This window comes from Typopeltis vanoorti, chromosome 9 (genome assembly GCF_054136105.1).
Source record: "Typopeltis vanoorti isolate ZY-2024b chromosome 9, IOZ_Tvanoo_1.0, whole genome shotgun sequence".
Lineage (NCBI taxonomy): Eukaryota > Metazoa > Arthropoda > Arachnida > Uropygi > Thelyphonidae > Typopeltis > Typopeltis vanoorti.
The window spans coordinates 33,650,548-33,678,115 of NC_143557.1; the positions used below are offsets into that span (position 1 = coordinate 33,650,548).

At 35.6% G+C, this 27,568-nt stretch overlaps 1 protein-coding gene across 2 annotated transcripts in view; it reads right to left on the reverse strand.

Moving 5' to 3' along the window:
* The window catches only part of LOC150102964 (rho GTPase-activating protein 44-like), a 521,092-nt gene that overhangs the window by 39,828 nt on the left and 453,696 nt on the right, over positions 1–27,568 (reverse strand). For both annotated transcript variants that reach the window (XM_090397793.1, XM_090397795.1), the window contains exon 14: positions 1,722–1,801. In XM_090397793.1, the coding sequence (XP_090253919.1) occupies positions 1,722–1,801 (80 nt within the window). The remainder of the gene's footprint in view (positions 1–1,721; positions 1,802–27,568) is intronic.

The following is a 27,568-nucleotide window of genomic DNA, read 5'->3' on the forward strand; positions in this document are numbered from 1 at the left end:
ATAGTCCCTCTTTCCAGCACTTGTAGCTCAGTGCATCTATTAAGCATAATGCCTCTCCACACCATGACCCCAGCACCGCTGTATCTATCCTTTTCAAGAACATTCTTATGATGGTATGCAGTACTACTTTCACGCCACATTAAGTGTCATCTAGAATTGGAGGAACTGGTGTCTTGTCCAATTTTTATGGATACAACACCACTGAAAACATGCCCTATAATGAGCTGTAGATAAAGGACATACACTACAGTCCTACTTGTTGCAGATGTCTTGCTACAGTTTGTCGAGATATCTGTGTGCCTGTGCTAAAATGGAGCTGACTTGCAAGCTGCTGCCATAGTGCGTTGATTATATTTTTTTGTAATAATCAAAACTCCATAGGGATCCATAGCAGAGCAAAGGCAACCTCTTAGCAAATGTTGGAACACGTTCCACTGGTTTGAAATGCTGCCCAGAGCCTAGATACAACACTACATGAGATTCCAAGCTCTCTGGCAATATCAGTAATTCTGCAGTCTCCTTCAAATTTTCCAATAATTTTTCCCTGTGTGAAATCATTTAGATGTTGTCTTTGAGACATTACAATACATCATAAAGTTTGCAACTTTATTCCTTCACGAAAAGAATTTCCTTCAAACACAATTCACTTAGCGTGGTCTTTTATCTTGTTGAGAAGTACTACCCTCTTTCTTCTTGAAATCATCAGTTATACAAATTGTCATAAGCTCATTCATCTGAATTTGTGGTTGTAATCTTCAGAAATAGTGTTCATCCTTAGGTTTTGGAGACCTTGGAGTGTTACCAAGGTCTCTAGGAAGGCTAGACTATTATTAGTTTCCTTTTCCATTGTAAATTGGATTCAAGGTGAAGACTATTGAGGTGACAGAGGGAAAAAATAACGTGGCTGGGCCATGAGGTCAAATAGAGAACACTCATCGACGTATCTTAGCGAGAGGGATGGAGTCGAGAGCTTGTTTTTTTTAAAAAAATGTTCCATGTAAAAATTAGAGAGGGGAGAACCCATAGAAGTATCCTCTATCTGTTTGTAAATTTTATTGTTTTAGGAGAAATATCTGGAATAGATTGCAAAGAAAAAGGGATCTATTATATCAGGAGGAATTTTTATTTTTGAAGTGATAAGGTGTCATTTAAGGATGAAAAAATAAGTTTGCAGGATGATAGATTACTTTTAGGAGGTGAAGATCTAGAAAGAATACTGGCGACATCAAGCCTAATGTTAGCTATTTCTGGAGCTAAGTTATGGATTCTGCATTCAATGTTGAACATCATGTCCAGTGCTTGGACATGATGTTCAGTACTTGTCCAGTACTTGGACATGTTGAACAACATAATGTTCAACATGTTGAGCTGAAACAAATAGTGCCATTATTTGTTTCAGCTCAACAACAAAATTCTGGTTGAGACTTAAGGCACTGACAGCAGCTTCGTTCAGCCTTAGCATACAGATAATTTATGATAAATATATATAAATATTACTAAAAGTTTCCCTTCCTTTTATGTCACAGATGATTTATAACACGGTATTATGCTGACATAAATACTTGTATAAGAAATTGTAAAGGCCAGAAAAATATTTGAAAAATTCTTAAATTTGTTATCTTTTAATTTATAAGGAGCAAGAAGATTTACACTATTAAATATATCAACAACAAAAAAACCCGTTAAACAATACAAATTATAAAAGTGATTAAATAACTTACCACCAGGAAAAAACCAGTCAGCATAAGTAATTAAAGTGTCCACAATAAAACTGTGTAAATTTGCAACTGTCATATTTACTCTGTAAAAGGAATGTTATTTTTTCAAATGGTAATATGCCATTTGAAATATGCCATTAAATCACACACTAACTGATTTAATGGCATATTTCAGTGCATGTGCTTAATTGCAAAAATCAATTCCTTTAAGATACCAGAAGGTTTTTATTTTTATTTTTATTTTATTTTAATGTGAACAAAATATATATTGAAGAAAATTATGACACCAATTCTTTACATGGTATAATGAAAATTATGGAATATATATCGAACGGCTTAGGTGTTGATTATTCATAATCTTGCTCTATGGTATAAACAACACCCAACAGATGAAAAAATAAATATATTTTACTAATGTGTCAGTTACAAATTGAATTGTTTTTAATGTTTTTGTGTACGCCTGTGTTCTTGTCACAGTTATAATTTGTGCTCTGAAGATGATGGGTAGAAAACCAGCAAAATATTACTTCGTTCAATAAATTAGTTTATTTTTTTCATCTCTTGGTGTTGTTTATACTGTGAAGCACTATTATGAAAAATTATGGAAGATATATAAGCAAACTGAAATGAAGCAAGAAATAGTAATGATGGGAATAAGGAACATTCTTAATAATACAGTAAGCCCTCCACATATGAGGCACCTCTTTGTGGTGAAGGAGATCCCCCCCCCCCCCAGTGATGTTATTGGCCCTTTTCATTGTTATTCTATGATTTTCTTTCCATATTCTTCACTCAACTTCTCCTGACTCTTTTTCTTAACTACCCTATCTTCCAGACCACTATCAGTGGGGTGCAATGCCTTGCCATCATGTTTTCCATGCAGTGTGACCTGTGGACATTTAGAAAAAGGGGTTATCCTGGTAGTCTCTCTCTCTCTACTTTGGCCTCTGCATCAGCAAGACAGGCAATCCTGGACAGCCCAGTCAGGACTAATTGGTTAGTTGGCTTGTCTGCAAGGGTCTACATTTGCAGTAAGTCTCCTCATCCATAGTCAGAAGATAAGACTCAAGGCTTGCTATGGTGCCATCATGGTAGGCTTGGCATTCTGCTCTTTGTGTAGTTTCCCTTGACAAAAAGTTATTTTGTAAACCTGTAGTTATTTTGTAAACTACAGTATGATAGGTAGACTAAGTTTTTTTTTTTTTTTTTTTACATTTTATTTATTTTTTAACTAGTCTGGTAAACCTGCTCTAGAGACCAAACATGAAACTTTTTCAAGCCACTTCAGGCCTCTGGTAAGAAGGGCAGTGGTCTCACACCAGGAGATCATACCTCCCTCCCACTTAAAGACAATCACAAACATCCATGCCCATAGCAGGAATCAAACTCACAGACTGTTGTTGGAGAGTAGTTATGTCAATCAGGCTTGAGAGCACAGTCCTAAGTGCAATCATTGCTTGTTGGTGAGTGGGCATCCATGTATAGTTCCATGGTGGGTGGAGAAGCTCTTGTACTGAAACAAACTTCCTTTGAGTTTGAATAATTTTTCATCCTCTAGTTCAGGTTCAGTGATGAGCAACCCGTGTGCTGCATGCAGCTCTCTGAAATGTTGCACTTCATTTAGCAAAAGTGTAAACATTTTAGCAAAAGGCACAATGTGTTATCTTTGCATTTTCAGTCATGCACGAACAGTCGTACTTTGACGATATACGAAAGTAGTTCCATTATTCTTGAATAAACTTATTGATACAAGTTTTTTCAAAACCTAAGCAAATTATAAATTTATAATGGTAATATAATTTTTTATTTTAAAAAATTGCATCTTTACACAATTTTTTTTTTTTACAAACAGAACCTTGTGTTTAATCAATGAGTTCAAAATCTAGAAAACAAAGTTGAGGACGAAAATCGTCAGTTTAACGAAGGAAGGACATGCGACTATTTTTTTACTTGAATAAAAGACAATGCTGTTCACTTGATATGTTGTGAAAAGATATCTGTTCTCAAGCAGGGCCGCCCTGTGCAGTAGCATGTTTTGCCGCCCCTTCCCCCTCTTATTTTTCATATAGTTTATGTCGATTTTGCCACTCCGTGCAAATGCATGTCTTGCACCGTCGGTAGAGCCGGCCTGATCAAGAGGCATTATACAACTAAACATTCTTTAAAATTTGACAATTTGCAAGGACAGGTACGCAAAGACAAAGTGAATCAACTGCAAAAAAATCTTAAACAATGGCAAAATGTATTTAAAGGTGATTCATTAACTGCAGATCTGCAGTTTGTGCAGGCTACACTGTTAGTCAAATTTTGGCAAAAAGAATGAAATCATTCTCTGATGGAGAAATAGTAAATGAATGCTTATTAGTCATAGTAGATGTCACTTTCCCTGATAAAAAAGATATAATTTCGAAAATCATCTTGTCATGAATTACAATAGCAAGAAGGAATTACAATCTTTTGCAAAGTATTGAGAAAATTTTGGGGACATATTTCTAAGGTAGAATGGATTTCTTTGGCTTTGGATGAAAGTCGTGATATTAGTGATACAGCACAGCTTGCTGTCATTCAGGAACAGTTTCATTATTCTTGAATGAACAGTTCCATTATTCTTGCAAATCAGTTATTCTTAGAGATGAAGGACAACCCGTTTCCAGAATTTAAGGACAAGGACTGGATGTGTGACTTTGCAGTTTGCATTGACATTACTCAACATCTGAATGAATTAAATATAAATCTTCAAGGACAGAACAAACTTATTAATGAAATTTGATAAAATAAAAGGCAGTGAAAATAAACTAATAATTTGGAATTGGCAACTGGAATCTAATAATATGGCTCATTTTCCAATTTTGAGAAAAGAAAATCCATCTGAAACAAATATGCAGAGGAAATCCAGAGACTACAAGAATTCAGTTCGCAGTTCAAAAACTTGCATGAAAATGAAACTAATTTTGATATTTTCTTATCACCTAGATGTTGAAAGGATTCTCGAAAAATTTCAAATGGAAATAATTGATTTGCAAAGCGACACTGAACCAAGAAATAAGTTTCAAAATGTTAGTCTTATTGACTTTTATAAGCGTCACTTTCCAATTGATAAACTTCCATTGCTGGCTACCCATTCCAGGCAAATAACGAGTTTATTTGGTAGTACTTATCTGTGTGAACAACTATTTTCAAAAATGAAAACTGTAATAAATGATCATCGAAATCGCCTTGATGACGAACGACTAAAAAATTGTATTAGAGTTGCGATTTCAAACATACCTCAATTTATTGAAAAGCTTGATGATGAGAAACAGAGCCAAATATCTCATTAATTAAATTTCAGCAGCTAGATAATTTGTTATTAAAAAATTATGCACATATACCTGTGTATATATTGAAAGTATTACTAATAAAAAGTAAATCAAATTAAAAAAAAAACTTTTCATTGTAAATCTATATCGAAAATAACAAATTCCATCCCATAAATTAAATTTTTTTGATTAATATATTAAAGTATTTAATATTGTGGTCATTGTGGCTCATATGGAATATAAGGTTTTCAATTGTGACCCACTGAAGAACAAAGGTTGCTCATCACTGCTCTAGTTTATCAGAATCTTCAACAAGCCACAACCATGTTTAGAAACTATTGCAGCATCACTGAAAATACAATCAAGAAACAAAAAACATCAGAGATAGCAATAACCATACCAACCTTTTTAATATTGCACTCATCTGAAGAATGTCCACTCAGAAAAATGCCACCTTCTTTATTCTTCTAGAAGGATCTCCAAAGTCAGTCAAACTCCATTCAAGGGATGTTGACATTCTTATAGAAAAACAACACAGATATAATCAGAGCAACTGTTTTTGAGGAGTAATATCAGAGTGCAAATTCCTCAATGTTCTACACAAAGCAATACTCTGAACTGAAAGTGACAACTACAATGAGAATCCTGATAACTAAAGATGGTCACCTGGTTCCCACCAGGAATAGCATGTTTACTTTCAACACATCTAAACCACCAACATCTGTGAAAGCTGGATATCTCAAGTGCTCAGTTAGGTTCTACATCCTGAACTGTTTGTGCTGCTTAAATGTCAGATGTATGGTTATTCTCAAACTGCCTGTCGTGGCTGTCCAATTTAGCAGTAAAGATCATGAGAAAAAAAAGACCATAAGAGAAAACACTAAAATGCCTTAATTGTGAGGAAGATTGCCCATCGCACCCAGAGCATGCCAAAGGTGGAAGGATGAAAGGAGGTACAAAAATAAAAAAATAAAAACCAAGGAGAGCATCCCACATCGAGGGGTGAAGAGAAACACTAGACCACGAAAGTGGCAACATCTAGTGCTAAACCCTGTTACTCTGAAAAGGCAGCAGTAAAGAAAGTGTCAACAGGAGTCTTAACATGTATGTTGGTACCTCCTTATCACAACTACAACATCCCTGAATGGTGTGATTTGCTTGTTTCTTTTTAATCTAAAAGAGAAAAATCAACATGGGCTCACTCCTGAGGATATGCTAAAAATGGTCCCATTACACAGAGAATCTACTACTTAAAAAAAAAAAGGAATGTCATTGTAGAGGATCAAAGTCATGCCTTTAGACCCATTAATAGATGGAGTGGACCCCCCCCCAGATGATGATAAAACAATTAATATATCTACCTAGGAGTCAAATTTGATGACATCGGACATCTTAGATTTTTTTCTGGAGGAAGAAAAAAAAATGGACTGTCCACAATTCTCCAAAAAGAAAAAAAATCCAAGTTCAACGAAAACAAAACCTCACAACATTTTAAGCCAGATTATTCTGCCAAAAATAATGAAATCATTTCTAGAGTGGAATTGTCAGGGATTCTATCAAAATATCAATGATTTCAAGTTTTCTTGCAGAAGTATAAACTAATTTCCACTTTTCCATAAACCTTGGTTTGAGGAAAATTGCCTAAGTATCCCATAATGCAAGGCACATTCTTACAGACATGTATAATGCTATGCATTATGGGAAGAGCCACTACCCAGACTATTCATTTCAGACAAATTATGGAAACTACAACCATGTTGGAAATAATTACTTTAATTTCCTGACATTTCGACTTTCATATTAAGGTCATCATCTGGAGTATACACGCATATATATACAAAAACAAGCTATATTACATTTCAAACAGTATATGCCAAAGAGAGAATGATTTGATCAACCGTTATTCTACTGGCCTGACCTCAAGTGGGGGGAAAAACCCTAGATCAAAGCATAGCATAGTCCAGAAGCAGTTCTGTAACTGTATCCTTGGGCCAAGAAGTGACTGATTTAAGTAATTTTACCATTTTCTTTTTTATCCGATTAGTTGGGTTATATAGTTAACAAGTTGATAAGTGCTACTATCTGAGACTAATTGATTCATTTCTCCCAAGTATGTTGTTTGGAATGGTATGGGGTTTTAAAATAACAGTGGCACTGCCTTAATCAGCTGTAGTGATTACAATATCATGAATTGATTTTAAAGATTTCAGAGCTGCCAATTCAGATTTGATTACGTTGCTAGTTATTGTTTTTGTATTATTTAAAACATTCGACGTTTCCAATCGTACTTTATCAGCTATGGTGGTTGGGAGAAATCTTAAGCTTCTTTCAATATGGTATATGAAGTCTAATTTGTTAACAGTCCTGAATGCCACAGCAAAGTTTAAGCCTTCACTACGTAGTGAGAGTTCACATTGTTCAGGATGTGGTTAGAAAATTTAATCACATGACTGTTCATTGAAGGTTGGTGGCTCCTATTATCACTTAATTTTGGTTGGTTGTTGTCATCACTGGCTTGTGGTTAACTGTTTTCGTTCAATAAGAAATTCAAACTTGTTCATCGACTATCTGAATATTAAGTTTAAGGGAGATGGTAAATCCCGTATTATTCCACAGCAGGGTACGAAACTTGGATCAAAATCCATCGAAATCCTAGAGTTTAATGCTGAAAAAACTATCGGCGAGCCCAAGTGTAAGTAATCACTTGGGTAGTACAACACCAGGGCAACTCAGAGCAAAGGTGGAGCAAGCTCCGTCACTATCCTTAATATTCTCTCATAATGTAAAACGCAACTCCTAGGAGATGTATTACTGTTTTACATTATGAGAAGAGGTATCACTACCCAGACCAGTTTCAACCAGTCTGGGTAGTCACCTCTTACAAGTACACTACACCAGTAAAATAGCCTTTTGGCTTGTTATAGTAGTAATAACAATATATAAGTACACCAGTTTAGCAATTTGTTAGTAGAGGTATATGTAAGTTCGGTTCACTTAAAACCTTGATATTCCAGGTCTACCTACTCACTGATGAGACCTCAAAAAGGGTTGAAACTGGTCTGGGTAGTGATCTCTTCTCATAATGTAAAACAGTAATACATCTCCTAGGAGCTGTGTTTTACATTATGAGAGAATATTAAGGACAATGACGGAGCTTGCTCCACCTTTGCTTCGAGTTGCCCTGGTGTTGTACTACCCAAGTGATTACTTACACTTGGGCTCGCCGATAGTTTTTTCAGCATGAAACTCTAGGATTTCGATCCAAGTTTTGTACCCGGCTGTAGAATAATACGGGATTTACCATCTCCCTTAAACTTAACTTATGTTGCCGGTAAAATAGCCTTTTGGCTTGTTATATCTGAATATTGTTGATCTTTAAGTCAATGAAATTTGGATATAAGTTTTGCTGTCTTTGTTTCAAGGATATGTTTAGGATATCAGATATTTGAGATATCCTCTCAAGGATATCCCAAATATATGGATTTAAACAACTCAATAGTTCCAATTTTAAGCAAATGCTAAGTTTTTGAAAGTGGTTTGAATCTGCTCTCTGAGCATCACTTTCTCTATATGGTTATATATTCTTAGTACCTTTGTCGAGGTGAATTTTCTTTTCAGCTTGATGCAGTTGGGAATAAGATTGCTGTCTCTACAATGTTTTAAAAATGCCAGTCAATTAATCAAAACAGAAATATGCATCTTCAGCTTATCATACTGACAGCATCGCTTGTGTGTCAAATCTTTATGAATTATCTGAATCCTTACCTTTAGTGTTCATGGTGATCAGCATTCATTTCAGACAAATTATGGAGACTACAACCATATTAGAAACAATTACTTTAATTTCCTGACGTTTCGACCTTCATATTAAGATCATCATCTGGAGTATACACAGAAACGCTATATTACATTTAAAACAGTAGTATGCCAAAGAGACAATGATTTGATCAACTGTTATTCTACTGGCCTGCCATGTTGATGTCAAGATGTTTTATCTGAATATCATTTTTATAAGGGAAGAAGAGATATAATTCAATCAAGACATACCTTGATTCACATGTGTAAGCCTGGAGATTAGGATTGCAAATCCGCCATATGTTTACTAGTTGAATATTGTTGAGAAATATTTTTAACTGTGCATATCCCATTCCTGGAGTGTCCCCCTATTTTTGTCTAATGTGGGATTTTCAATACAGTTCCAGTCTTCAGGTGCTATGATGTAGTATAGGCACCGTATAAATACAGCTGCAATTCCTGGAAGAATTTTCATCTAACTGTTGCATTGGAGCATAAACATTTATAAACCTTATTACATATCCACAGTATTTTCAGTCTATTGTCAAGATTCTCCCTTCTGCATCCCTTTGGATATTACAGAATGACCCAATTAGGGAGTGCAAGAACTACTCCAGCCCTGTTAAATCCTTCAAAGATATCCAAAGAAGTGCATATCTATCTGTTAAAGTTTTTATATCTGTAGAAGTATGTTTTTTTCTTGGAGAAACAAAAACCTGATATCATAGCATAGCATAAATTTCCATATAGCTTCTTGTTTAACTTGCTTGTGGAATCATACATTTATTGAGGCAATTCAGAAAGGAGATGATGTTATCAGTAAAGTGTCACTGGTAAGTCTTTAACTTCTAGATTTTGGATGAACCTGATGAGGTCTTCTGTCTATGAAGAAGCAATTATGTAAGCCGTTGATTGTAAATTGTTTTCCAGTTTTTTCCAGTTGCTTTCCATTATTTCAATTTCATGCCTATCACTCTTGATTTGGAAGCTAGGTATTTTCTTTTCACTTAGATGATAACTGTACTGAGAAAACTTTGAATTGGTAAACTTTATTATTTTTCTTCAATTGTATCTTTTGCTTTTTCCTTATTAGCATGAGATAGTTCCTCATGGTCAAATAAACTCTTCTGAGCCTGTGAGAGGTCTTCATTTGATGATCCACAGCAACCTTCTCCATCTTTAGATTCTTTATTATTTCTTCTTATTTTAGATTTAGTTCCCTTTTTTTAATGTTTAATTTTTTTTTGTTTATCTTCAATATTTTTTATTAATTCATCTTTTTTTTTTTTTTTTTGATGAACTTGTCTGCATATTAAGTTATTTTGGTTATTTTACTTGCTTTTCTGTTTCTTCTCCAGTTTCTCCTTGTAAAACAGTTTCCTTTGTTTGCATTTCACCTTGTATCTGTTCAGTTGTTATACTAGATTCATCATTGGTAATTTCAACTAATGTTGTTCCATGCATATTTGGAAAAGTGGCTCCTACAGTTCTGGACTTTCGGGGCTAATTTCTGAATGATTTGGTCACACACTTTTTGTGATTTTATCAAGTATAGTTTGTTTGAAAGTGCCATCTTTACTAGACTGAAATGGAAGATCCAGGAACTCTTCTTTATGCCTCTCTGATATATATACACTTGACACAACGTTCAGTACTTTTGCATTTCTGACTGGGTTTGAGATAATGATAAGCAATATGTCCGATCTCTATACAGTTGGAACATTTAACTTTGGGGCAGTTCCTACCCAAGTGATTGTATGAACCACAGCGCAGGCATTGCCTCTGTACTCTGGGATGGTTCACTGTAACTCGAGTTGTACTGATGTTGACAAAATTTGGTATGGACATTTTCGTATCCATTGTGAAGGTAGCCCCACCAGAAAATCAGTTTGGATCTTCACCTGATATACCCTTTCATAAATTACTGATTTTATCCCATTTTGAGAATGTCTGGATAAAAATTTCATTACTGTTCTCTATAAACATTTCCATTGGAAATGTTTCAATTTTTAATTTTGACTTCCCGCCATTACAGGAATTACTCTGCTACCTCCTTTGAACGTAAAACCCTCTAAGAGTTTATCCCTTGTTTCCACATCTTTAACTGAAATATTTGTAACTGTATATATTTCCCTTTGCCGTACAGCATGAAAGAATAAATCTTACTAGCCCCAACTATCTGTTTTAAAACTTTAGTCACCTTTCTTGTTTCTTTGCATCATCTAATTTCAATTCCTAGAATTTGCACCCTTGGAGGAAAATTGGTACTATTATTTCATGCATATTTGGGAAAGTGGCTCCTGCAGCTCTGGACGTTTGGGGCTAATTTCTGACTGATTTGGTCACACACTTTTTTGTGATTTTATCAAGTATTGTTTGTTTGAAAGCGCCATCTTTACTAGACTGAATTGGAAGATCCAGGAACTCTTCTCTATGCCTCTCTGATATATATACACTTGACACAACGTTCAGTACTTTTGCATTTCTGACTGGGTTTGAGACAATGATAAGCAATATGTCCGATCTCTATACAATCAGAACATTTAACTTTGGGGCAGTTCCTACCCAAGTGATTGTATGAACCACAGCGCAGGCATTGCCTCTGTACTCTGGGATGGTTCACTGTAACTCGAGTTGTACTGATGTTGACAAAATTTGGTATGGACATCTTCACATCAAGGAGGGGGGGGGGCGGAAGGGATGGGACTAAATCCTGTGATACAGAAACATTTCTACACCACCAGCAAATGCTAAATTTGAGCCACTATAAAATGGGTGAGTGATACAGCTGAAAGTAATCCCATAATGCAGATATTAACTGCATTACCAGCAATCTTGATATTTACTTAAAAAAGCCAGTGCTAGTGAGAGAAAAACCACCACTAGCACTCGTAAAATGAAATCAAAGTGAAAAACAAAGTACTTATCTTGTCAAAATCCAAGATGTCATCAGTGGGAGCCAGACGCAGAAGAGATACCAAGACTGAGGTAATGCAGAAGTCATATATGTCCCATATACAAGCAGTCAATATATACTAGTAGCCGAGTGGTTAAGTAACTTCACAACTGGGCTACTAGTATATAGAGGCTAACAACTTCACATCAATTGCCTCAGCATCCCATAATGCAAGGCACATATTCTTACAGACATGTATAATACAATGCATTAGAGGAAGGGCCACTATCCAGACCAGTAAGAACTAAAATATTATGTTGGAGGTTTAATGGATTTTTTACAACACTTAGAAAGAATTAAATTAGAATTTAATACTCCTATATTTCGTCCTAGTCACTAGGACATCTACGGCGATTACAAACAATTAATGTAACATGCACACAAAAACTTACAATACTAAGCCCAACCACGTGGGTGACCCTAAAGTCCTATCTAGGTGGAGCACCCTCTAAGGGCAGTAGTAGGTGGCCTGGAATGTAAGGTGGGACCTCTGGTGATGAGTGTTTCCCAAATCTTCGGAAGCTTAATGCAACCGTATTTGTTAGAAGCAGCAGCAGCTCTCAGAAACCAACCAAATCTTAACAAATACGGTTGCATTAAGCTTCCGAAGATTTGGGAAACACTCATCACCAAAGGTCCCACCTTACATTCCAGGCCACCTACTACCGCCCTTAGAGGGCGCTCCACCTAGATAGGACTTTAGGGTCACCCACGTGGTTAGGCTTAGTATTGTAAGTTTTTGTGTGCATGTTACATTAATTGTTTGTAATCCCCGTAGATGTCCTAGTGACTAGGACGAAATATAGGAGTATTAAATTCTAATTTAATTCTTTCTGAGTGTTGTAAAAAATCCATTAAACCTCCAACATAATGTCCTCACAGCACTTAAGCCTCTACACAAGAATTCTAATCATCCATGGAGAAGATTTTGCACGTAAATCCAAGCAATACGGTAAGTCAAAACTACGACTATCTAGACAACTAAATAGGCTGGCCTTTTTAAAAAGATGTCGGGATACAAGAGTGATACCGAAATGCGTTAAAATGAAGACCAATTTCCATTCCAAAAAAGCACTCCGTATATATAAACGTGCCAGCCTAGCAAATCGCCTCTACTCGTGCCGTCCTCGCAGTGACGAACGCCGTCATTGGCTCCCTACATACAGAGCTCTCCACTGTTCTAAACCCTGAACTTTGGTCGATTCTCTCTGACATTTCGGAAACTTCCGCACAGAGAGAATTTCAAAAAATAAAAAACAAACACGTCAAGAAATACAGCAACCTGGTTAAAGACAAACCACAACCACAAATTCAACCTCTCCAGACAGTAATTAACCTCTCTTCCAAAAGGCTCAACGAGGATGCCGTCAGCGCCCTTGGCCTCGGCCGTAATTTTGCCGTCCCCCCGAAAGAAGTGCCGGTGCTCGATGTAATGGTTAACGTCGAACGGGGGATCGGTCGCTTACCGTCGGAGGTAGCCAACAACATCAGACTCGACGTAGCCAACATCCTCGCTCACTCTTCGCCTCCAAAAAGTAACTTATCTTATGCCCAACGCATGGATCTCCAGAAACTACGCAAAGAAAAAAGTATCGTCATCACCAGAGCGGATAAGGGTAATGCCACAGTTGTTCTTAATACCAGCGAATACAATAGTAAAATGAACACTATCCTCCGCGATCGCGCTACATACATCCCGCTAGAACACGACCCCACAAAAACACAAGTTAAGAAATTAAAAATCTTACTTAAAAAAGTAACCTCCTGGCCCCCTGACGTCACGAAAAAACTTAAACCTTTCAGCTCCCATCCCCCCCGAATATACGGTTTACCAAAAATCCACAAACCCAATTCCCCACTCAGACCTATAGTAGATGCCACCAATGCACCTTGTTACAGACTGTCTAAACAGCTGGCCAACTCTCTGACCCCCCTCACCGGAAATTCAGCTTCCTATATAAAAAACTCGATCCACTTTAAAGCCCTCACAGAAAATTTAACCTTGAACAATACAGACATATTGGTAAGCTTTGATATCTCCTCTTTGTTTACCAATATTCCCTTAACTGACACTTTATCTCTCTTAGAAAACGTTTTTCCCTCTGACATCTTAGATCTCTTTTCCTTTGCGATCAACTCTGGGTATTTCTCTTGGAATAACAAAATCTACAAGCAGATAGAAGGAACCGCCATGGGTTCCCCCCTCTCACCCCCCTTGCCAATTTCTATATGGAAGATTTCGAAAAACGAGCCATAGACTCAGCCCCACTCAAACCTTCTATCTGGCTAAGATATGTAGATGATGTGTTCTCCATTTGGCCTCATGGCCCAGACACGTTAGACTCCTTCCTCGGTCATCTCAATAGCCTACATCCAAGAATCCAGTTTACTATGGAAAAGGAAAAGAACAATTGTTTACCCTTCCTAGACACATTAGTCACGCGCCTGCCCAATGATACACTTGCCTTCACTGTATACAGAAAACCCACACACACAGGCAGATACATTCACAAACTCTCCCACCACCATCCCTCACAACAATATGGCATCATTAAAACCCTTACCAAGAGAGCCCACAATCTTTGTTCCAGTGGAACCGCCCTCACTACTGAGCTTAACCACATACACAGAACTTTCCTCTCCAATGGCTACAGTGAACACAGTATCAAAAAAATAATCAATTCCTTCCCCATTCCCCGTCCCTCTCATCAACAAGAATTTAAAAATGCCATCACCATACCCTGCATCCGAGGCACTTCGGAAAAAATAGCCAAGATACTAAAAAAGTATAACCTACACACAGCATATAAGCCCTACTGCAAACTTGCTACCCTTATCCGTTCTACGAAAGATCAGCTCCCCCCCTCTCTCTCTGCCTGGAGTTTACAAAGTACCCTGTTCCTGTAAGCTTGCGTACTTTGGACAGACAGGCAGATCAGCATCCATCCGCCTGGAGGAACACAAGTCGTACATCGTTAAACACAACTATGGCCATTCAGGCTTGGCTGACCATGTTTTGGACACCACCCACAGAGTATCATGGAAGAAAACCACTATGCTCCACGACAGCAAATTCAAGAAAGAGAGACTTTTCTTAGAAGCAGCAGCAGCTCTCAGAAACCAACCAAATCTTAACAAATACGGTTGCATTAAGCTTCCGAAGATTTGGGAAACACTCATCACCAGAGGTCCCACCTTACATTCCAGGCCACCTACTACCGCCCTTAGAGGGCGCTCCACCTAGATAGGACTTTAGGGTCACCCACGTGGTTGGGCTTAGTATTGTAAGTTTTTGTGTGCATGTTACATTAATTGTTTGTAATCCCCGTAGATGTCCTAGTGACTAGGACGAAATATAGGAGTATTAAATTCTAATTTAATTCTTTCTGAGTGTTGTAAAAAATCCATTAAACCTCCAACATAATGTCCTCACAGCACTTAAGCCTCTACACAAGAAAAAAAAAAGAACTAAAATAGTAATAGATAACAAGATTTTAGAACAGGTGAATTCATTTAACTACCTAGGATGTATGATTACATATGAAAATGAAAAAAAGATATAAACCTAAAAATTGCGAAATATTTAAAAATAACAGTATAAATTAACTCTATTATTTAAACCTAACCTAGTTCAAAACAAACCAGACTAAAAGTATACAATGCATTAGCCCTACCAGTCCTATTGTATGGAAGTGAAATCTGGACAATAAAACAAAAAGACAAACAAAGATTAATAACAGTTGAAATGAAGTTTATGAGAAAAACTGCAAGTATACTCTATTCGATCACAAAAGAAATGAAGAAATTATGAAAGAATTAAACCAGGAATCAGTAATAGAAAAAATTAAAAAATATAAACATAAATGGATGGAACATGTTGAAAGAATGAAAACAGAAAGATTACCAAAACAAGTCTTAAATTACCAACCATTAAGAAAAAGAAAACCAGGACATCCTCTTAAGACAGTGTTTCTCAAACTTTAGATATCTGCGGACCCATTCTTAAATTTTCATTATTATGAAGTACCTGCTAATTAATTAATTTAAAAAAATAAATAAATTACTTTAAAATATTAAAAAATTTAATATCTATTTTATTTGAATTTATATGTTCATATAAACAAGAAATATGATTTATTTTTAATAGAACAAACTTTATAAAGACACTATAAAGTTTTACTTACTTGAAATAATTTATCATCAATGAAAGGAGTGAAATTGCTTATGGTGAGATAAAATTTCAGCAAAATTTGGCTCTATAGTTGTTAATTTCAATCTCAGATGCGGTTCGACATCTATAATGCGATTCCTCTTCTTCGTCTTAATATCTACAAGGGCCGAAAATCCAACTTCGCACAGATATGAACTTGGAAATAGAAAAATGAACTTTAGAGCTTTATCTGTTAATTCAGGAAATTCATTCTGTATTTGTAGCCAAAATGATGATAACATATTCTCGCTGTATTTATTTTTTAGGAAACCAACAGAAGCTAGTTCTAAAAGTTGTTCTTCTTCTATTGACGATAGACCCTTTAGCATAAATTTGTTTTTATTGAAAGGGTATCTTATCCACTCAATATTAATGTCCAATTCAGGGAAATACTTTTCTAGATTCATTTGTAACTTTTTAACTGCTGCATGATAGTAATTTTCACATCATCATCAATTTGTTCATTCGAACTTGCGAACAATTCATGAAGCGATGGAAACGGGTCAAATTCTCCATTACCAACCCGCTTTTGACATAACTTCATTTTTGCCAACGTGGTGTTCACTTTATCTTGGACATGAAATATAGAAATTTCTTTGTCTTGTAAAGATAAATTAAGACTATTTAATACAGTAAATATATCTGCCAGGTATGCTACTTGAATGAGCCATTTTCAATTATGTAAATGCTTTTTTAATTCAAACTTTTCATCAAGAAACACTTGTAGTTCATTCCGAAGTTCAAATAAATGAGTAAGGACTTTTCTAAGAGAAAGTCAACAAACATCGGTATAGAAAAGAAGAATCCTTGAAACGAGGATTAAAAACCCTTCTACCTAAAACCTAAGACCCTTCTTTTCGATCCGACCATGAATTTCGCTCCGTCCGTGCTTAGTCCAACACAACTTTTCCAATCAAGCTTGTTTTGATGCATAAAGGTATTTATACTGTTGAATATTTCTTCTCCTGTTGTATGTTCTAGCAAGGGTTGGCAATATAAAAGGTCGTCATGATTTTTTGATTTTTTTCGTACCTTAACGAACACTAGAAGATTTGCAAAATTTGTAACGTCGGTGGAATCATCTACCTGCAACGCATAATAACGACTCTTACGTATATCGGATAACAATGTTTGTTTTATATTTTCAGCCATTTCAGTGATTCTTCGATGAACGGTACTATTTGAAAGGCAAATCCGATCAAAAGATCTTTTTGCATTATCTCCGATCATAATTTCCGCTATTATTTTTACTGCAGGCTTGACCAAAGTTTCACCAGTTGTTTCCGCTGCACCACTTTTTGCTACTAATAGCAACACACAATATGAAGCTTCTAAAGCCTTCATGTTTTCACCACATGACACGATCAACATCACTTTTTGAGATTCTTTTAAATTTTTTAGTTTATTTTGAAAACATTCGACAGGTTTGTCCTTGCGTTCATTATCTTTCGATTCAAAATTGCGATTTAAATTACATGGTTTCATGCCTTAATTTTTTAAAGTTTCACTGCAAATTACACATAATGGAATAAGTTCCTCTTCATTTCCCGTCGATGAAACTCCACATTTCAAGTAATTTATATCGTACTTACGAAGTTTTCTCATCTTCTTCCTAGTTGGTTCTTTAGAGATGTCAGACGACACACACTTATCAATTTCACTTGATCCAGATACAATATCAACATTTTCTTGTTGCTGACAGCTACTTGTATCTACTATGTTCCTCTCTTTTGTGCATTTTAAAAATCCAGTCTTTAACCAGTGATTCATACTTAAGAATTTGAAAGCTAAAAAAATTACCGTATTTAACAAACAGTCCTTCAACAAATGGCTAGTGAAAGCAGAACTCGAAACAGACAGCAATGGCAGGCCAGTAGAGATAAAGCAGCTACGAAGATGTTCACATGATTGGTGCAGTATTAACAAAAGATCGCACTACTAATTGACAAAGACAAGTCAACAGTTCAGTTGAAATGCTAATTCCCTTCAACCGAATTCCATAACATCTGAAACACATTCACTATATATTTCTTAGTTTTAACATCAAAACCATATGTTGCCGGTGCACCATATGGTTTTGATTGTCTACTATACAGCATTTTATGTGGGAGGGTTCATGCGATTCATTAGTTCCGTTTTTATCCCAGTTGTCTCTAATTGCAATGTTTGTTGAGAAACATATTACACAGCCTGCAGATGTCTCTGTACCTTATTCAGTGATACAATAGGAATGTTTTACAATCTCAAACTTAAATATTATTCCATGCGTTAATGATGCATAGCCGAAAATTGCCATGAACCCCCGGGGTCTGAGTACCACACTTTGAGAAACACTGTCTTAAGAGATTCAACAATGACTTCTAAAGCCGGAACAGGCCACTCTACGCCTAAACCCTTGACAAGCATGACGACGACGATGATGTTACTATAAATTCAGAACTACTGGCTGTACAGTTACAAAATGAAAGTGAACCTTCTCAGTGGAACAAACTACAAACAGCTATAATAACTTTTGCTAAGAAACACATCAGTAAACATGAAGAAAGAAAGAAAGAAAAAACCCATGGATAACACAAGAAGTAATTGATCTTATTGACAAAAGAATTGCATGGAAAAGAAGAGTTAATGAAGAAGAAAGATTAAGATATAAATCAATGGATAAGACAATCAAACAATTATGCAGGACGATTGAAAGAAGAATGGATAAATAACCAATGCACCGAGATAAAAGTGTTACAAAAAAAGAACAAACCCAGAGAAGTATTCCTGAAAGTGAAAGAAATTAATGGAAAAGCAAAACGAACACAATCTAACAACATCACGGAAACATAATCATTGATAATGAAAAGATAAAATGAGAGATGGGTTGAATATTTATCAAATCTCTACGATGATGATGGTGTTAACATGATCAACTGAATGATATATGCACGTAAACACAAGAAAGATATTTAATTAACTAAATATTTCGGTCTGGAAATAGCAGACCATCCTCAGTGGTATTACAAGAACAGTTTCAAAAAAAAAAAAATACCAGCTAGAATACTAACAATAGATCGTTAAAAATAGAACACGTCGCGTGATGTTATATCACTAAGTATGAAACAGAATATTTTGAAGTAGAGACATGATTGAAGAAAAAAAAAATTAATGAGTAATCTTGATTAGACTTTCCCAGATTTTTGATATAGATATACAGTCATTACTTATAGGGTGGGATGATGGAGCAAGGCCTCCACGCTTTCCTTGAACAAACATTCAAACCTATATTGGGATCTATGCAAGACGCGAGTCCTGGACCAAAAGATGCTGTGGTCAGTTTCAATCCCGTGTTGAGCCAATTCAGACTTTTCAGGTTTGTTGTGAAGAATGGAGGATTGATGTTCTTGGATTCTTTTTTCAAGAGAAAGTCCAGTCTGTCACAGTTGCAAGGAATTTGATATACTCCAGGAAGAGATATAGTTGAGCATTTGTCTTTAGGAGAAGGAAAATGAGAAGACAATTTGTTAATAGGAGAATACGTAGCTGTTAAAACAGCAAACACGATCGACAATTTACTACACCTTAGGTTATGTGCAGCAACAGATACCACTCTGGCTACAAGAAATGACACACAACACATAATCAAGAATCTTCCTAATAATAAATCTCCTGGGTGTGATAACATCCCTGCAGAAGTACTAAAAGCTTTGACTGGTTACAATAACACTTACTTAGTGGACACCATTCAGCACATCTATAAAACAATAGAATTACCTAAATCTTTTACAACATTGCTCTGCATACCAATTTCAAAGAGAAATAATAGCCAAAATTGTTAGGATTATTATTATCATTACACGACACCTCCAGGGAGTGTCATGTAATAAACTCATCGAGGGAGGGCAGCTACTCTACAACTCTGTCTCCACCACTCAATCCACCAACTACAATGAACCGCAACAATACTAACGGCATCTGTCGCTATTAGTATTTTCACACACAATCACAAACATCCATGCCTATGGCAGGATTCGAACCTGCATCCTTTTGGCCGGAGAACAGATACACTAACCACTCAGCCAACCAGGTTGGCCAATTATAGACCTGTGAGCCTAATCTCTCATGCATTTAAAATCATTTTAACCAATGTTAACAAAGAAATTGAAAGAGCCTTAACTGGTGAACTAAGTGAACAACAGAAAGGCTTCAGAAGAGGAATGGGAACCATAAATGCTATCCTGGAACTAAACACATTACTAGAAAGATCATTTGAAAGGAACAGAAACATATACATAAGTTTCATAGACTTTCAGAAAGCCTTTGATCAAGTAAGACACTGTTTAATATTCAATATTCAATATTGAATATTCAATGTTTATTGAATATTAATATTCAATAAACAATAAACTGTTTAATATTCTAGAAAAATTAGACTTAGCAGATCATGTACATAAACTTATAAAAATGATTTACTCCAAACAGATAACTACTGAAGTAGATAACAGCTGATGATTTGCAGCACTGCTTCCAACAATGGAAAATTCGTATGCAAAGGTGTATAGATAGAGGTGGGGAGTATGTTGAAGGGGATAACAATTAAGTTGTACAATTGTAATAATAAACTCCATTTTTACAACCAGTCTTGTTATTTAAGAGCCACACCTCGTATGTGTAAACTTTAGTATTAAAAATCAAAGCAGTTGGAACTGCTTTGATTTTAGCTGCTTACAGAATATCATCTTAAAAGACAGCAATAGGGGCGTTAGAACTAGGATTTTTGCTTGAAGAGTGATGAATAAGCGGAATAGGTTGCTAGGGTCTGTTGTAGGTGCTGTGAATGAATTCAAAGCAAGGTATGATAAATACTGCACAAATGTTGGATAGCTCTTGACATGATGTTTAGGGCCTCCGTCGATGAGTCTAAGGACTCCTTGGAGTTGCATGTAATAATAACATTAACAAAAGAGGAAAAGAAAAAAACTGGTGTTACAACGCCTCCAGTTGAAATTATCAATTTTATGGCACTAAATAAAAAGTTTATGCAGTTCAGGGAAAATCTGAACATGCATAACTTCATGTTTGGATTTTCCTTGTCTTTCAAGTTGCTATTTATGTTCTGAAGTAAAAATTTTGTTTCTTTAGAATTTATATTAATAATATTCTTTTTTGTTTGTATTTTGTGTCATATTATATGTTTAAATAAACTTTTTGTTTATTAATATTTATTGATTGTCTTCAATCAATAAATTCGGTAAAACCTTTTTGATTTCGGTATAACTTTTTTGATTTTGCATGGCTAACTGATAAGAAATTACCAGGTAACTGGTATTTATGGCAATTTGTATTAAATTGCTGGTAATGAAAAAGTTGATCAATTTACAATTCCTAGATCAAAACTAGATAACCCAGAGGATAACATCCAAATAACTCATAAGCAATGTATGTCAAGTGAAGACTAGGACTTTTGATCCATTGTCCAGTCCTCGCCTTCAAATGGTTCACCCTGTTATTATGAGGCATTAACAACAAACAAGGAGTCAAGGGGTGTCCAAAGCTTGGTCTGCCAATCTTGACTTGCAATGATGATGGTAACACGCTTCTTTTATTCTCTGAGGCAGAGTCTGTCCATAATAGGTCATATTACATTTATGGTGCACTTCATAAACTCCAGGATGTGGGAAGATGGAGTTTATCCTCAGGTGAGTGGATCAGGGTTTCTTATTTGAAGTGTAGTTTCAGTGTGGCATGAAGGTTATATTTCTTTAGTACATTTAGCAACCTTTTCAGATCAAAGGTTCTGTTTTCATCATCATCATCCTGTACACCCTTGGAGGGTGTACAGGATAATTATGATAGTACCACATGAAAAAAATTACATTATTACTAACTTCCAATCAACAAGTTTCCTCAATATTAATCTGTTATCAGTCAAGACTCCGTTTCTTTTATTTCTATCTTTTTTAAGGCATTTTTTACTATCGATCTATCTACATCTTGGTCTTTTTCCTGCCAACCTGGCAAAAAAAAACACTTGTTTTGCTAATCTTTCCTCTTTCATTTTGTTTAAATGACCATATCACCTGAGATCAGCTTTTCTAATACATTCCTGAATGCTAACAATCTCAAGTTCTTTCCTAGTATCCTCATTTTTAATATGATGCTGTCATTGATGCCATCTCTTGACTCCACTCATCTTTCTCAGAACTCTCATATCAGAGGTCTCCAGTCTTTGAAGTGTTTTATTTCTAACACAGCTCTCTGATCCATAAGTTAAAATTGGTTGGAACACTATCTTGTATACAGTTAATTTAGTGTTTTGACTAATTACTTTCTTATTCCATATAAATTTATTCAGCTGACATCCTACCATACCAGCTTTGCTGATTCTGTTATCCATTTCCATATTTAATTTGCCATCGTCACTAAAAATTGTGTCTAAAATAGCCAAAATGTTTTACTTGATCTATAGGGTCACCATCGACGATACAGTTGAGGTTTTCATCATCTTTGAGTTTTTATTGATGATATCATCATGTTGGAAAGGGTCCAAAGGTGACTGACTAAGGTAGTTTCTGACCTCTGGAATGTTGAGTCTGAGGAAAGATTGAGAAGATGTAATTTGCAGGGTCTGGTGGAGAGAAGGAAGAGGGGAGATATGATAGAGACCTACAAGTTGGTAAGGGGTTGTAATAAGATCAATGGTGGAGAAGTTCTACAGAGAATAGTGGGAGATCAGGGGAGAACCAGAGGTCATCCCTGGAAACTGTATAAAGAGGGTGTGAGAGGCAGGTTTTTTTCGTGCAGGGGTGTGAATGATTGGAATGCCTTGCCTGAGAATGTGGTGTCTGCAAGGAGTTTGAGTGTGTTTAAGACACGGTATGATGAGATGTGTGTGTGATAAAAGGACCTCCCAGATGAGTCTTTGACTCCATGAGGTCTTGGGAAATAATAATAATAATAATAATAATAATAATATTCATATCAAATTTATTAGAAGTTATTCAATTTAGTCAGGTAATCTTACGAACTTGTGCTGGATTTATTCAGAAGTATATAATCGTCTGCATAAAGTCAAGAGCTAGGATTAACATTGCCAATTTTGATATCAGATTTAATACCACTTTCCTTCATAATGTGATCTCCTGTTGCACACCTGATTTAACATCAAACCATCTTCCTGTACCTCCTGCAATTCTAACTGTTGACTTACATCTTAAATTGAGACTATATTGCTCAATATAATGTCACATTCACACCATATAACTGTAGTGTTTTGAAGCGCTTTCCTCTTGGCACCTTGTCACATGCCTTTGCCAAATCAACAAAACTTAAATATCCTTCAAAAGATATATTTTGGTGATTACACCACATTTTTTTATTATTCAGTTATATAAAACACTGAAATAATAGTTCCTGACAAGTTTCATAAATCGTAGGATTTACATCTTCAGGGGGTAAATAGTATAACTTAAAGTTTAAACAAGAGAATTAATAAATACAAATCATAACCATCTGGCTATTCATAAAACTCAAATAACAGAATGCAGATATATAACGTTATTGACGTTGAACGATACTGGATGATGTCACGTGTTCTTGTTCTCGTTCATACAGTCCGAGCTCAGATTGAGGTAGATTTTTTATTAGAGCTGACCACACTTGATGATGAATTAAACCTTGATTTTTATTGCACTGGGTTGGGTTTTTTAGCATATCAGCAGCTTCTTTAAATTTTCTTATATAACTGTTGTTTTCTATGTATGACATCGTCGTTTTTTGCCAGAGTACATCGTGTCCAGTGGAAGTAGTATGGAAAGCAAGACCTGTTTTTTGTTCTCTTTTGTATTGTACGTCTTTTTGGTGTTCAGCCATGCGTATTTCTCCAGATCTTTCTGTATGAACGAGAACAAGAACACGTGACATCGTCCAGTATTGTTCAATGTCAATAATGTTATATATCTGCATTCTGTTATTTGAGTTTTATGAATAGCCAGATGGTTATGATTTGTATTTATTAATTCTCTTGTTTAAACTTTAAGTTATACTTTTTACCCCCTGAAGATGTAAATCCTACAATTTATGAAACTTGTCGGGAACTATTATTTCAGTGTTTTATATAGCTGAATAATAAAAAAATGTGGTGTAATCATCGAAATATATCTTTTGAACCAATTAGCCACAGAAGTCTACGCCTGCAATTAAATATCCTTGTTATATTCCCAAGATTTCTGAACTTTTTGTTTTAAAGTGAAAATATGATCCTGACAACCTCTATTTCACCTGAATCCAGCTTCTTCTTCACCAAGATTCCCTTCCAGAATTGTTCTTAGCCATTTCTCAAGTAGACGTGCATAAATCTTACTAGGAACACTCAAGTAGGGAAACACCTCTGTAATTCTCATATTCAGTTTTCTTTTCTTTTTTTTTTTTATAGATGAGTATGGTGAGAGCTCTGGTTCAATCATTAGGAATTCCAGCCATCTAACCAGGGATTCTGAAATATGCAATGCAGCCACAGTAAAACTTTTATACCTCCGTATTTGAGCATTTCTGGTCGAATTTCATCTACTCCAGCTGCATTTCTGCATTTCAGGTTTTTGATGACACTTTCTACTTTAAGTATTGAAGTAGAAAGTGTCATCAAAGTGTATTCCTGACTGCATTCCTGTTGGGAGTTTGTTTACCATCATGCTGACACTGCTTGTTTCATTTAGCAGACTTTCAAAGTAATTACGCCAAACATCTAGCATATCTTGATCTTCAGTTTTCGTGTCATCTTTATCACCTCTGATACAGTTTACAGTACTTTTCCTCCATTTTTAAGCTTTTTCAAAAGCCTCCAGAATAGTTTGCCACCTTCCTGATATTTATTTTCTGTTTTTACCAAAGTCTTCCCATAACTTTTGTTTAGCTAATTTTACACAGTGCTTCACTTTCTTAAATTTTTCTCTGTATTCTCTAAGAGCAAAAGCTGACTTACTTGCCAGAAACTTTCCATATGCTTTCTTCTTTTCCTTGACTGCCTCTTCAACTTCCTCAGTCCACCATAGAGTGTTGATTTTTCTGTCCATACAGACAACCTCACCACATGCCTCTCTGGCATGTGGTGAGGTTGTCTGTAAGGACAAATTTTCTTCTGTGCTTGTCAATGAATCTCCAAGGTTTGGTCATTATTTTAAAACTCTTTCATTTTTTCTTCAGTGATGTTTGTGTATTTGAGTTTACAGTTCACCTCTGAATGGTGCTCAACTTCGATTTGTTTTAAAACTTTCTTACAAACTCTTCTTTTCAACATGAAATTCAATTTTATCCTGCTCAAAACTAGATAGTGATCATTTTTTTGTGTACTCTTGTGTCTTGAATTAGTGGAAAAGCATTACTATCAATTATGACAATTATGAGTTACGAAGAGGAGAGGTGACTGTTATGGTATATCTGGAAGGAGAAGAGGATTATTAGGAATTCAGGTAGGCAGATGTACAATTTGGATCAGGCAATTGTTTAGAGCAAAGACTTCTACATGCATTTCATCAAGACTGGTGTCAGAAACGGAGAGGCAACTTGGAGTTGCAAACATTAAAGTCACCTAGGAAGATGATCTCATTATTGGGATAGCTAAATTATAGATGGCTGAGCTTCATAAAGAGGAAAGAGAAGAAGTCAGAGTGGTTTTCATTATTTGGAAACCAGTCAATGCAACAGATGAATGTTAATATATAGAACAAGGAAACCTTGGGCAAAAGGAGGCCAAAAGCAGGGGATTCTAAATAAGTCATTCTTTGACAAATAGTGTCAGATCTTGCAAAGCCCTTATGGTGAAAGAGGTATGTAATTTGAACATTGAGGATAGATAGTAGCTGATGCAGCTACAATTTGGATTTTAGTCAAGAGTGGGAGTTCTGGACTGGAAGTCACAATCAATGTCATTTATGCTGGTCTTTGTGGTATTTAAGTATGTTTGGCATACACAATGGGGTTAATTACCATTTCCACCAACTAGGACAGGATCCTTTTGCATTGTAAATACTCACTATATTCACCAGAACCCCTTTTGTGGAAACAGGTTCACACCACAGGAAGGCTGAGGAAAGGAAAAACTGTATATTGTGCATTGCCTATCCTTTAGTAGCCCAATGCACACACAAAATAAGTTCTTTTACAACATTATCTGGATCATTCAAAATTATTCCTGAGGAATTATAATAAATCTGTAATCGGTAAAAGATTCCTGAATTAATCTTAGCATTAGTACCTTTATGTGATGAATTGGAATAACATTGCAAATTTCCAATTTGTATAATAAAGTCATAATCACAACTGAATTTAAAACCAAACACTGCAGACAAATTTTGTTTTGCTTAATTCTGTCATTAAATATGTGGCTAGTCTGAAAAGTTCTCAGCCTAACATTGAAAAAACAAATTATAATTTCAAAATTATAAATTTATATAAATACATAATTATATATAAATTTTGAAAATTATATATAAATATATAATTTTCAAAATTATTTTTATTTTTCAACATAATCTCCCTTAAGACTAATACATTTATTCTAGTGATGCTCTAATGCCATTATCCCATCCCTGTAGTGATTCTCAGTAAGATCTGCAAAATATGCCACTACAGCTGCAATCACCTCTTGATTCGAAGAAAAACGAGGAAGATTTTTAGTTTTGGGAAGAGACAGAAGTCAGAGGGAGTCAAATCTGGGGAATAGTGTGGATGTTCCAACAATTCATAATGCAGATCCCTTAATTTTCCCATTGCCAAAACATCTTTGTGGGCAGGTGCATTGTCCAGATGAAAGATGATGTTTTTTCTTCTGCAAACCGGGTGTTTTCTCACAGATTTTTTCATTTTAGTCTCGTTAAAAGATCGGAATAATATTCCCCAGGTATTGTTTTGCCCTTTTCAAGATAATTAATAAACAAAATGCCTTTAGCATCCCCAAACATTGATGCCATGACCTTGTCTTCTTTGGAGCTGAACAACAACCAGCTTCTATCTGCTGTTTTGACTGCTTTTTGGATTCTGGTGTGTACTGGTGAATCCAAGTCTCATCCATATTAATAAATCGACACACAAAATCAGTTTTATTCTTGTTAAAATGCTCCAAGCACTGTTCAGAGATTTTCATGCAAGTGCGTTTTTGATCTGCTGTGAGCAAGCGTGGCCACCTTGCACAGAGTTTTTTCATTTGCAATTCTTCATGCAAAATATATCGTACACATTCTTTTGAAATGCCTATAGTCTCAGCAATTTCATGCACTTTGACTCACCAGCCATCCAATACCATATCGTGCACTTGATTATTGATTTCTGGTGTTGTTACATTTTTTGGATGTCCTTTATGTTGTTGTGTCGGAAAAAAGATGATGAGTCATCCTTTTTCCCACCCAACACTAAGTTACTCATAAGGAGAGTATAAGGACATGCTCATGCCTCCAGGGAAATGTACTGACTAATGTCCCAAGAACATGTAAATATCCAAGTGTGTAAGCTCTAAACAATGTTAGAATAGCCCATGAGTTTAATAAAGAATAGTTGTAAATGAATTAAAATATAAAATCATGTATAAATTGCCAAATAAATATGTATAAGCTAG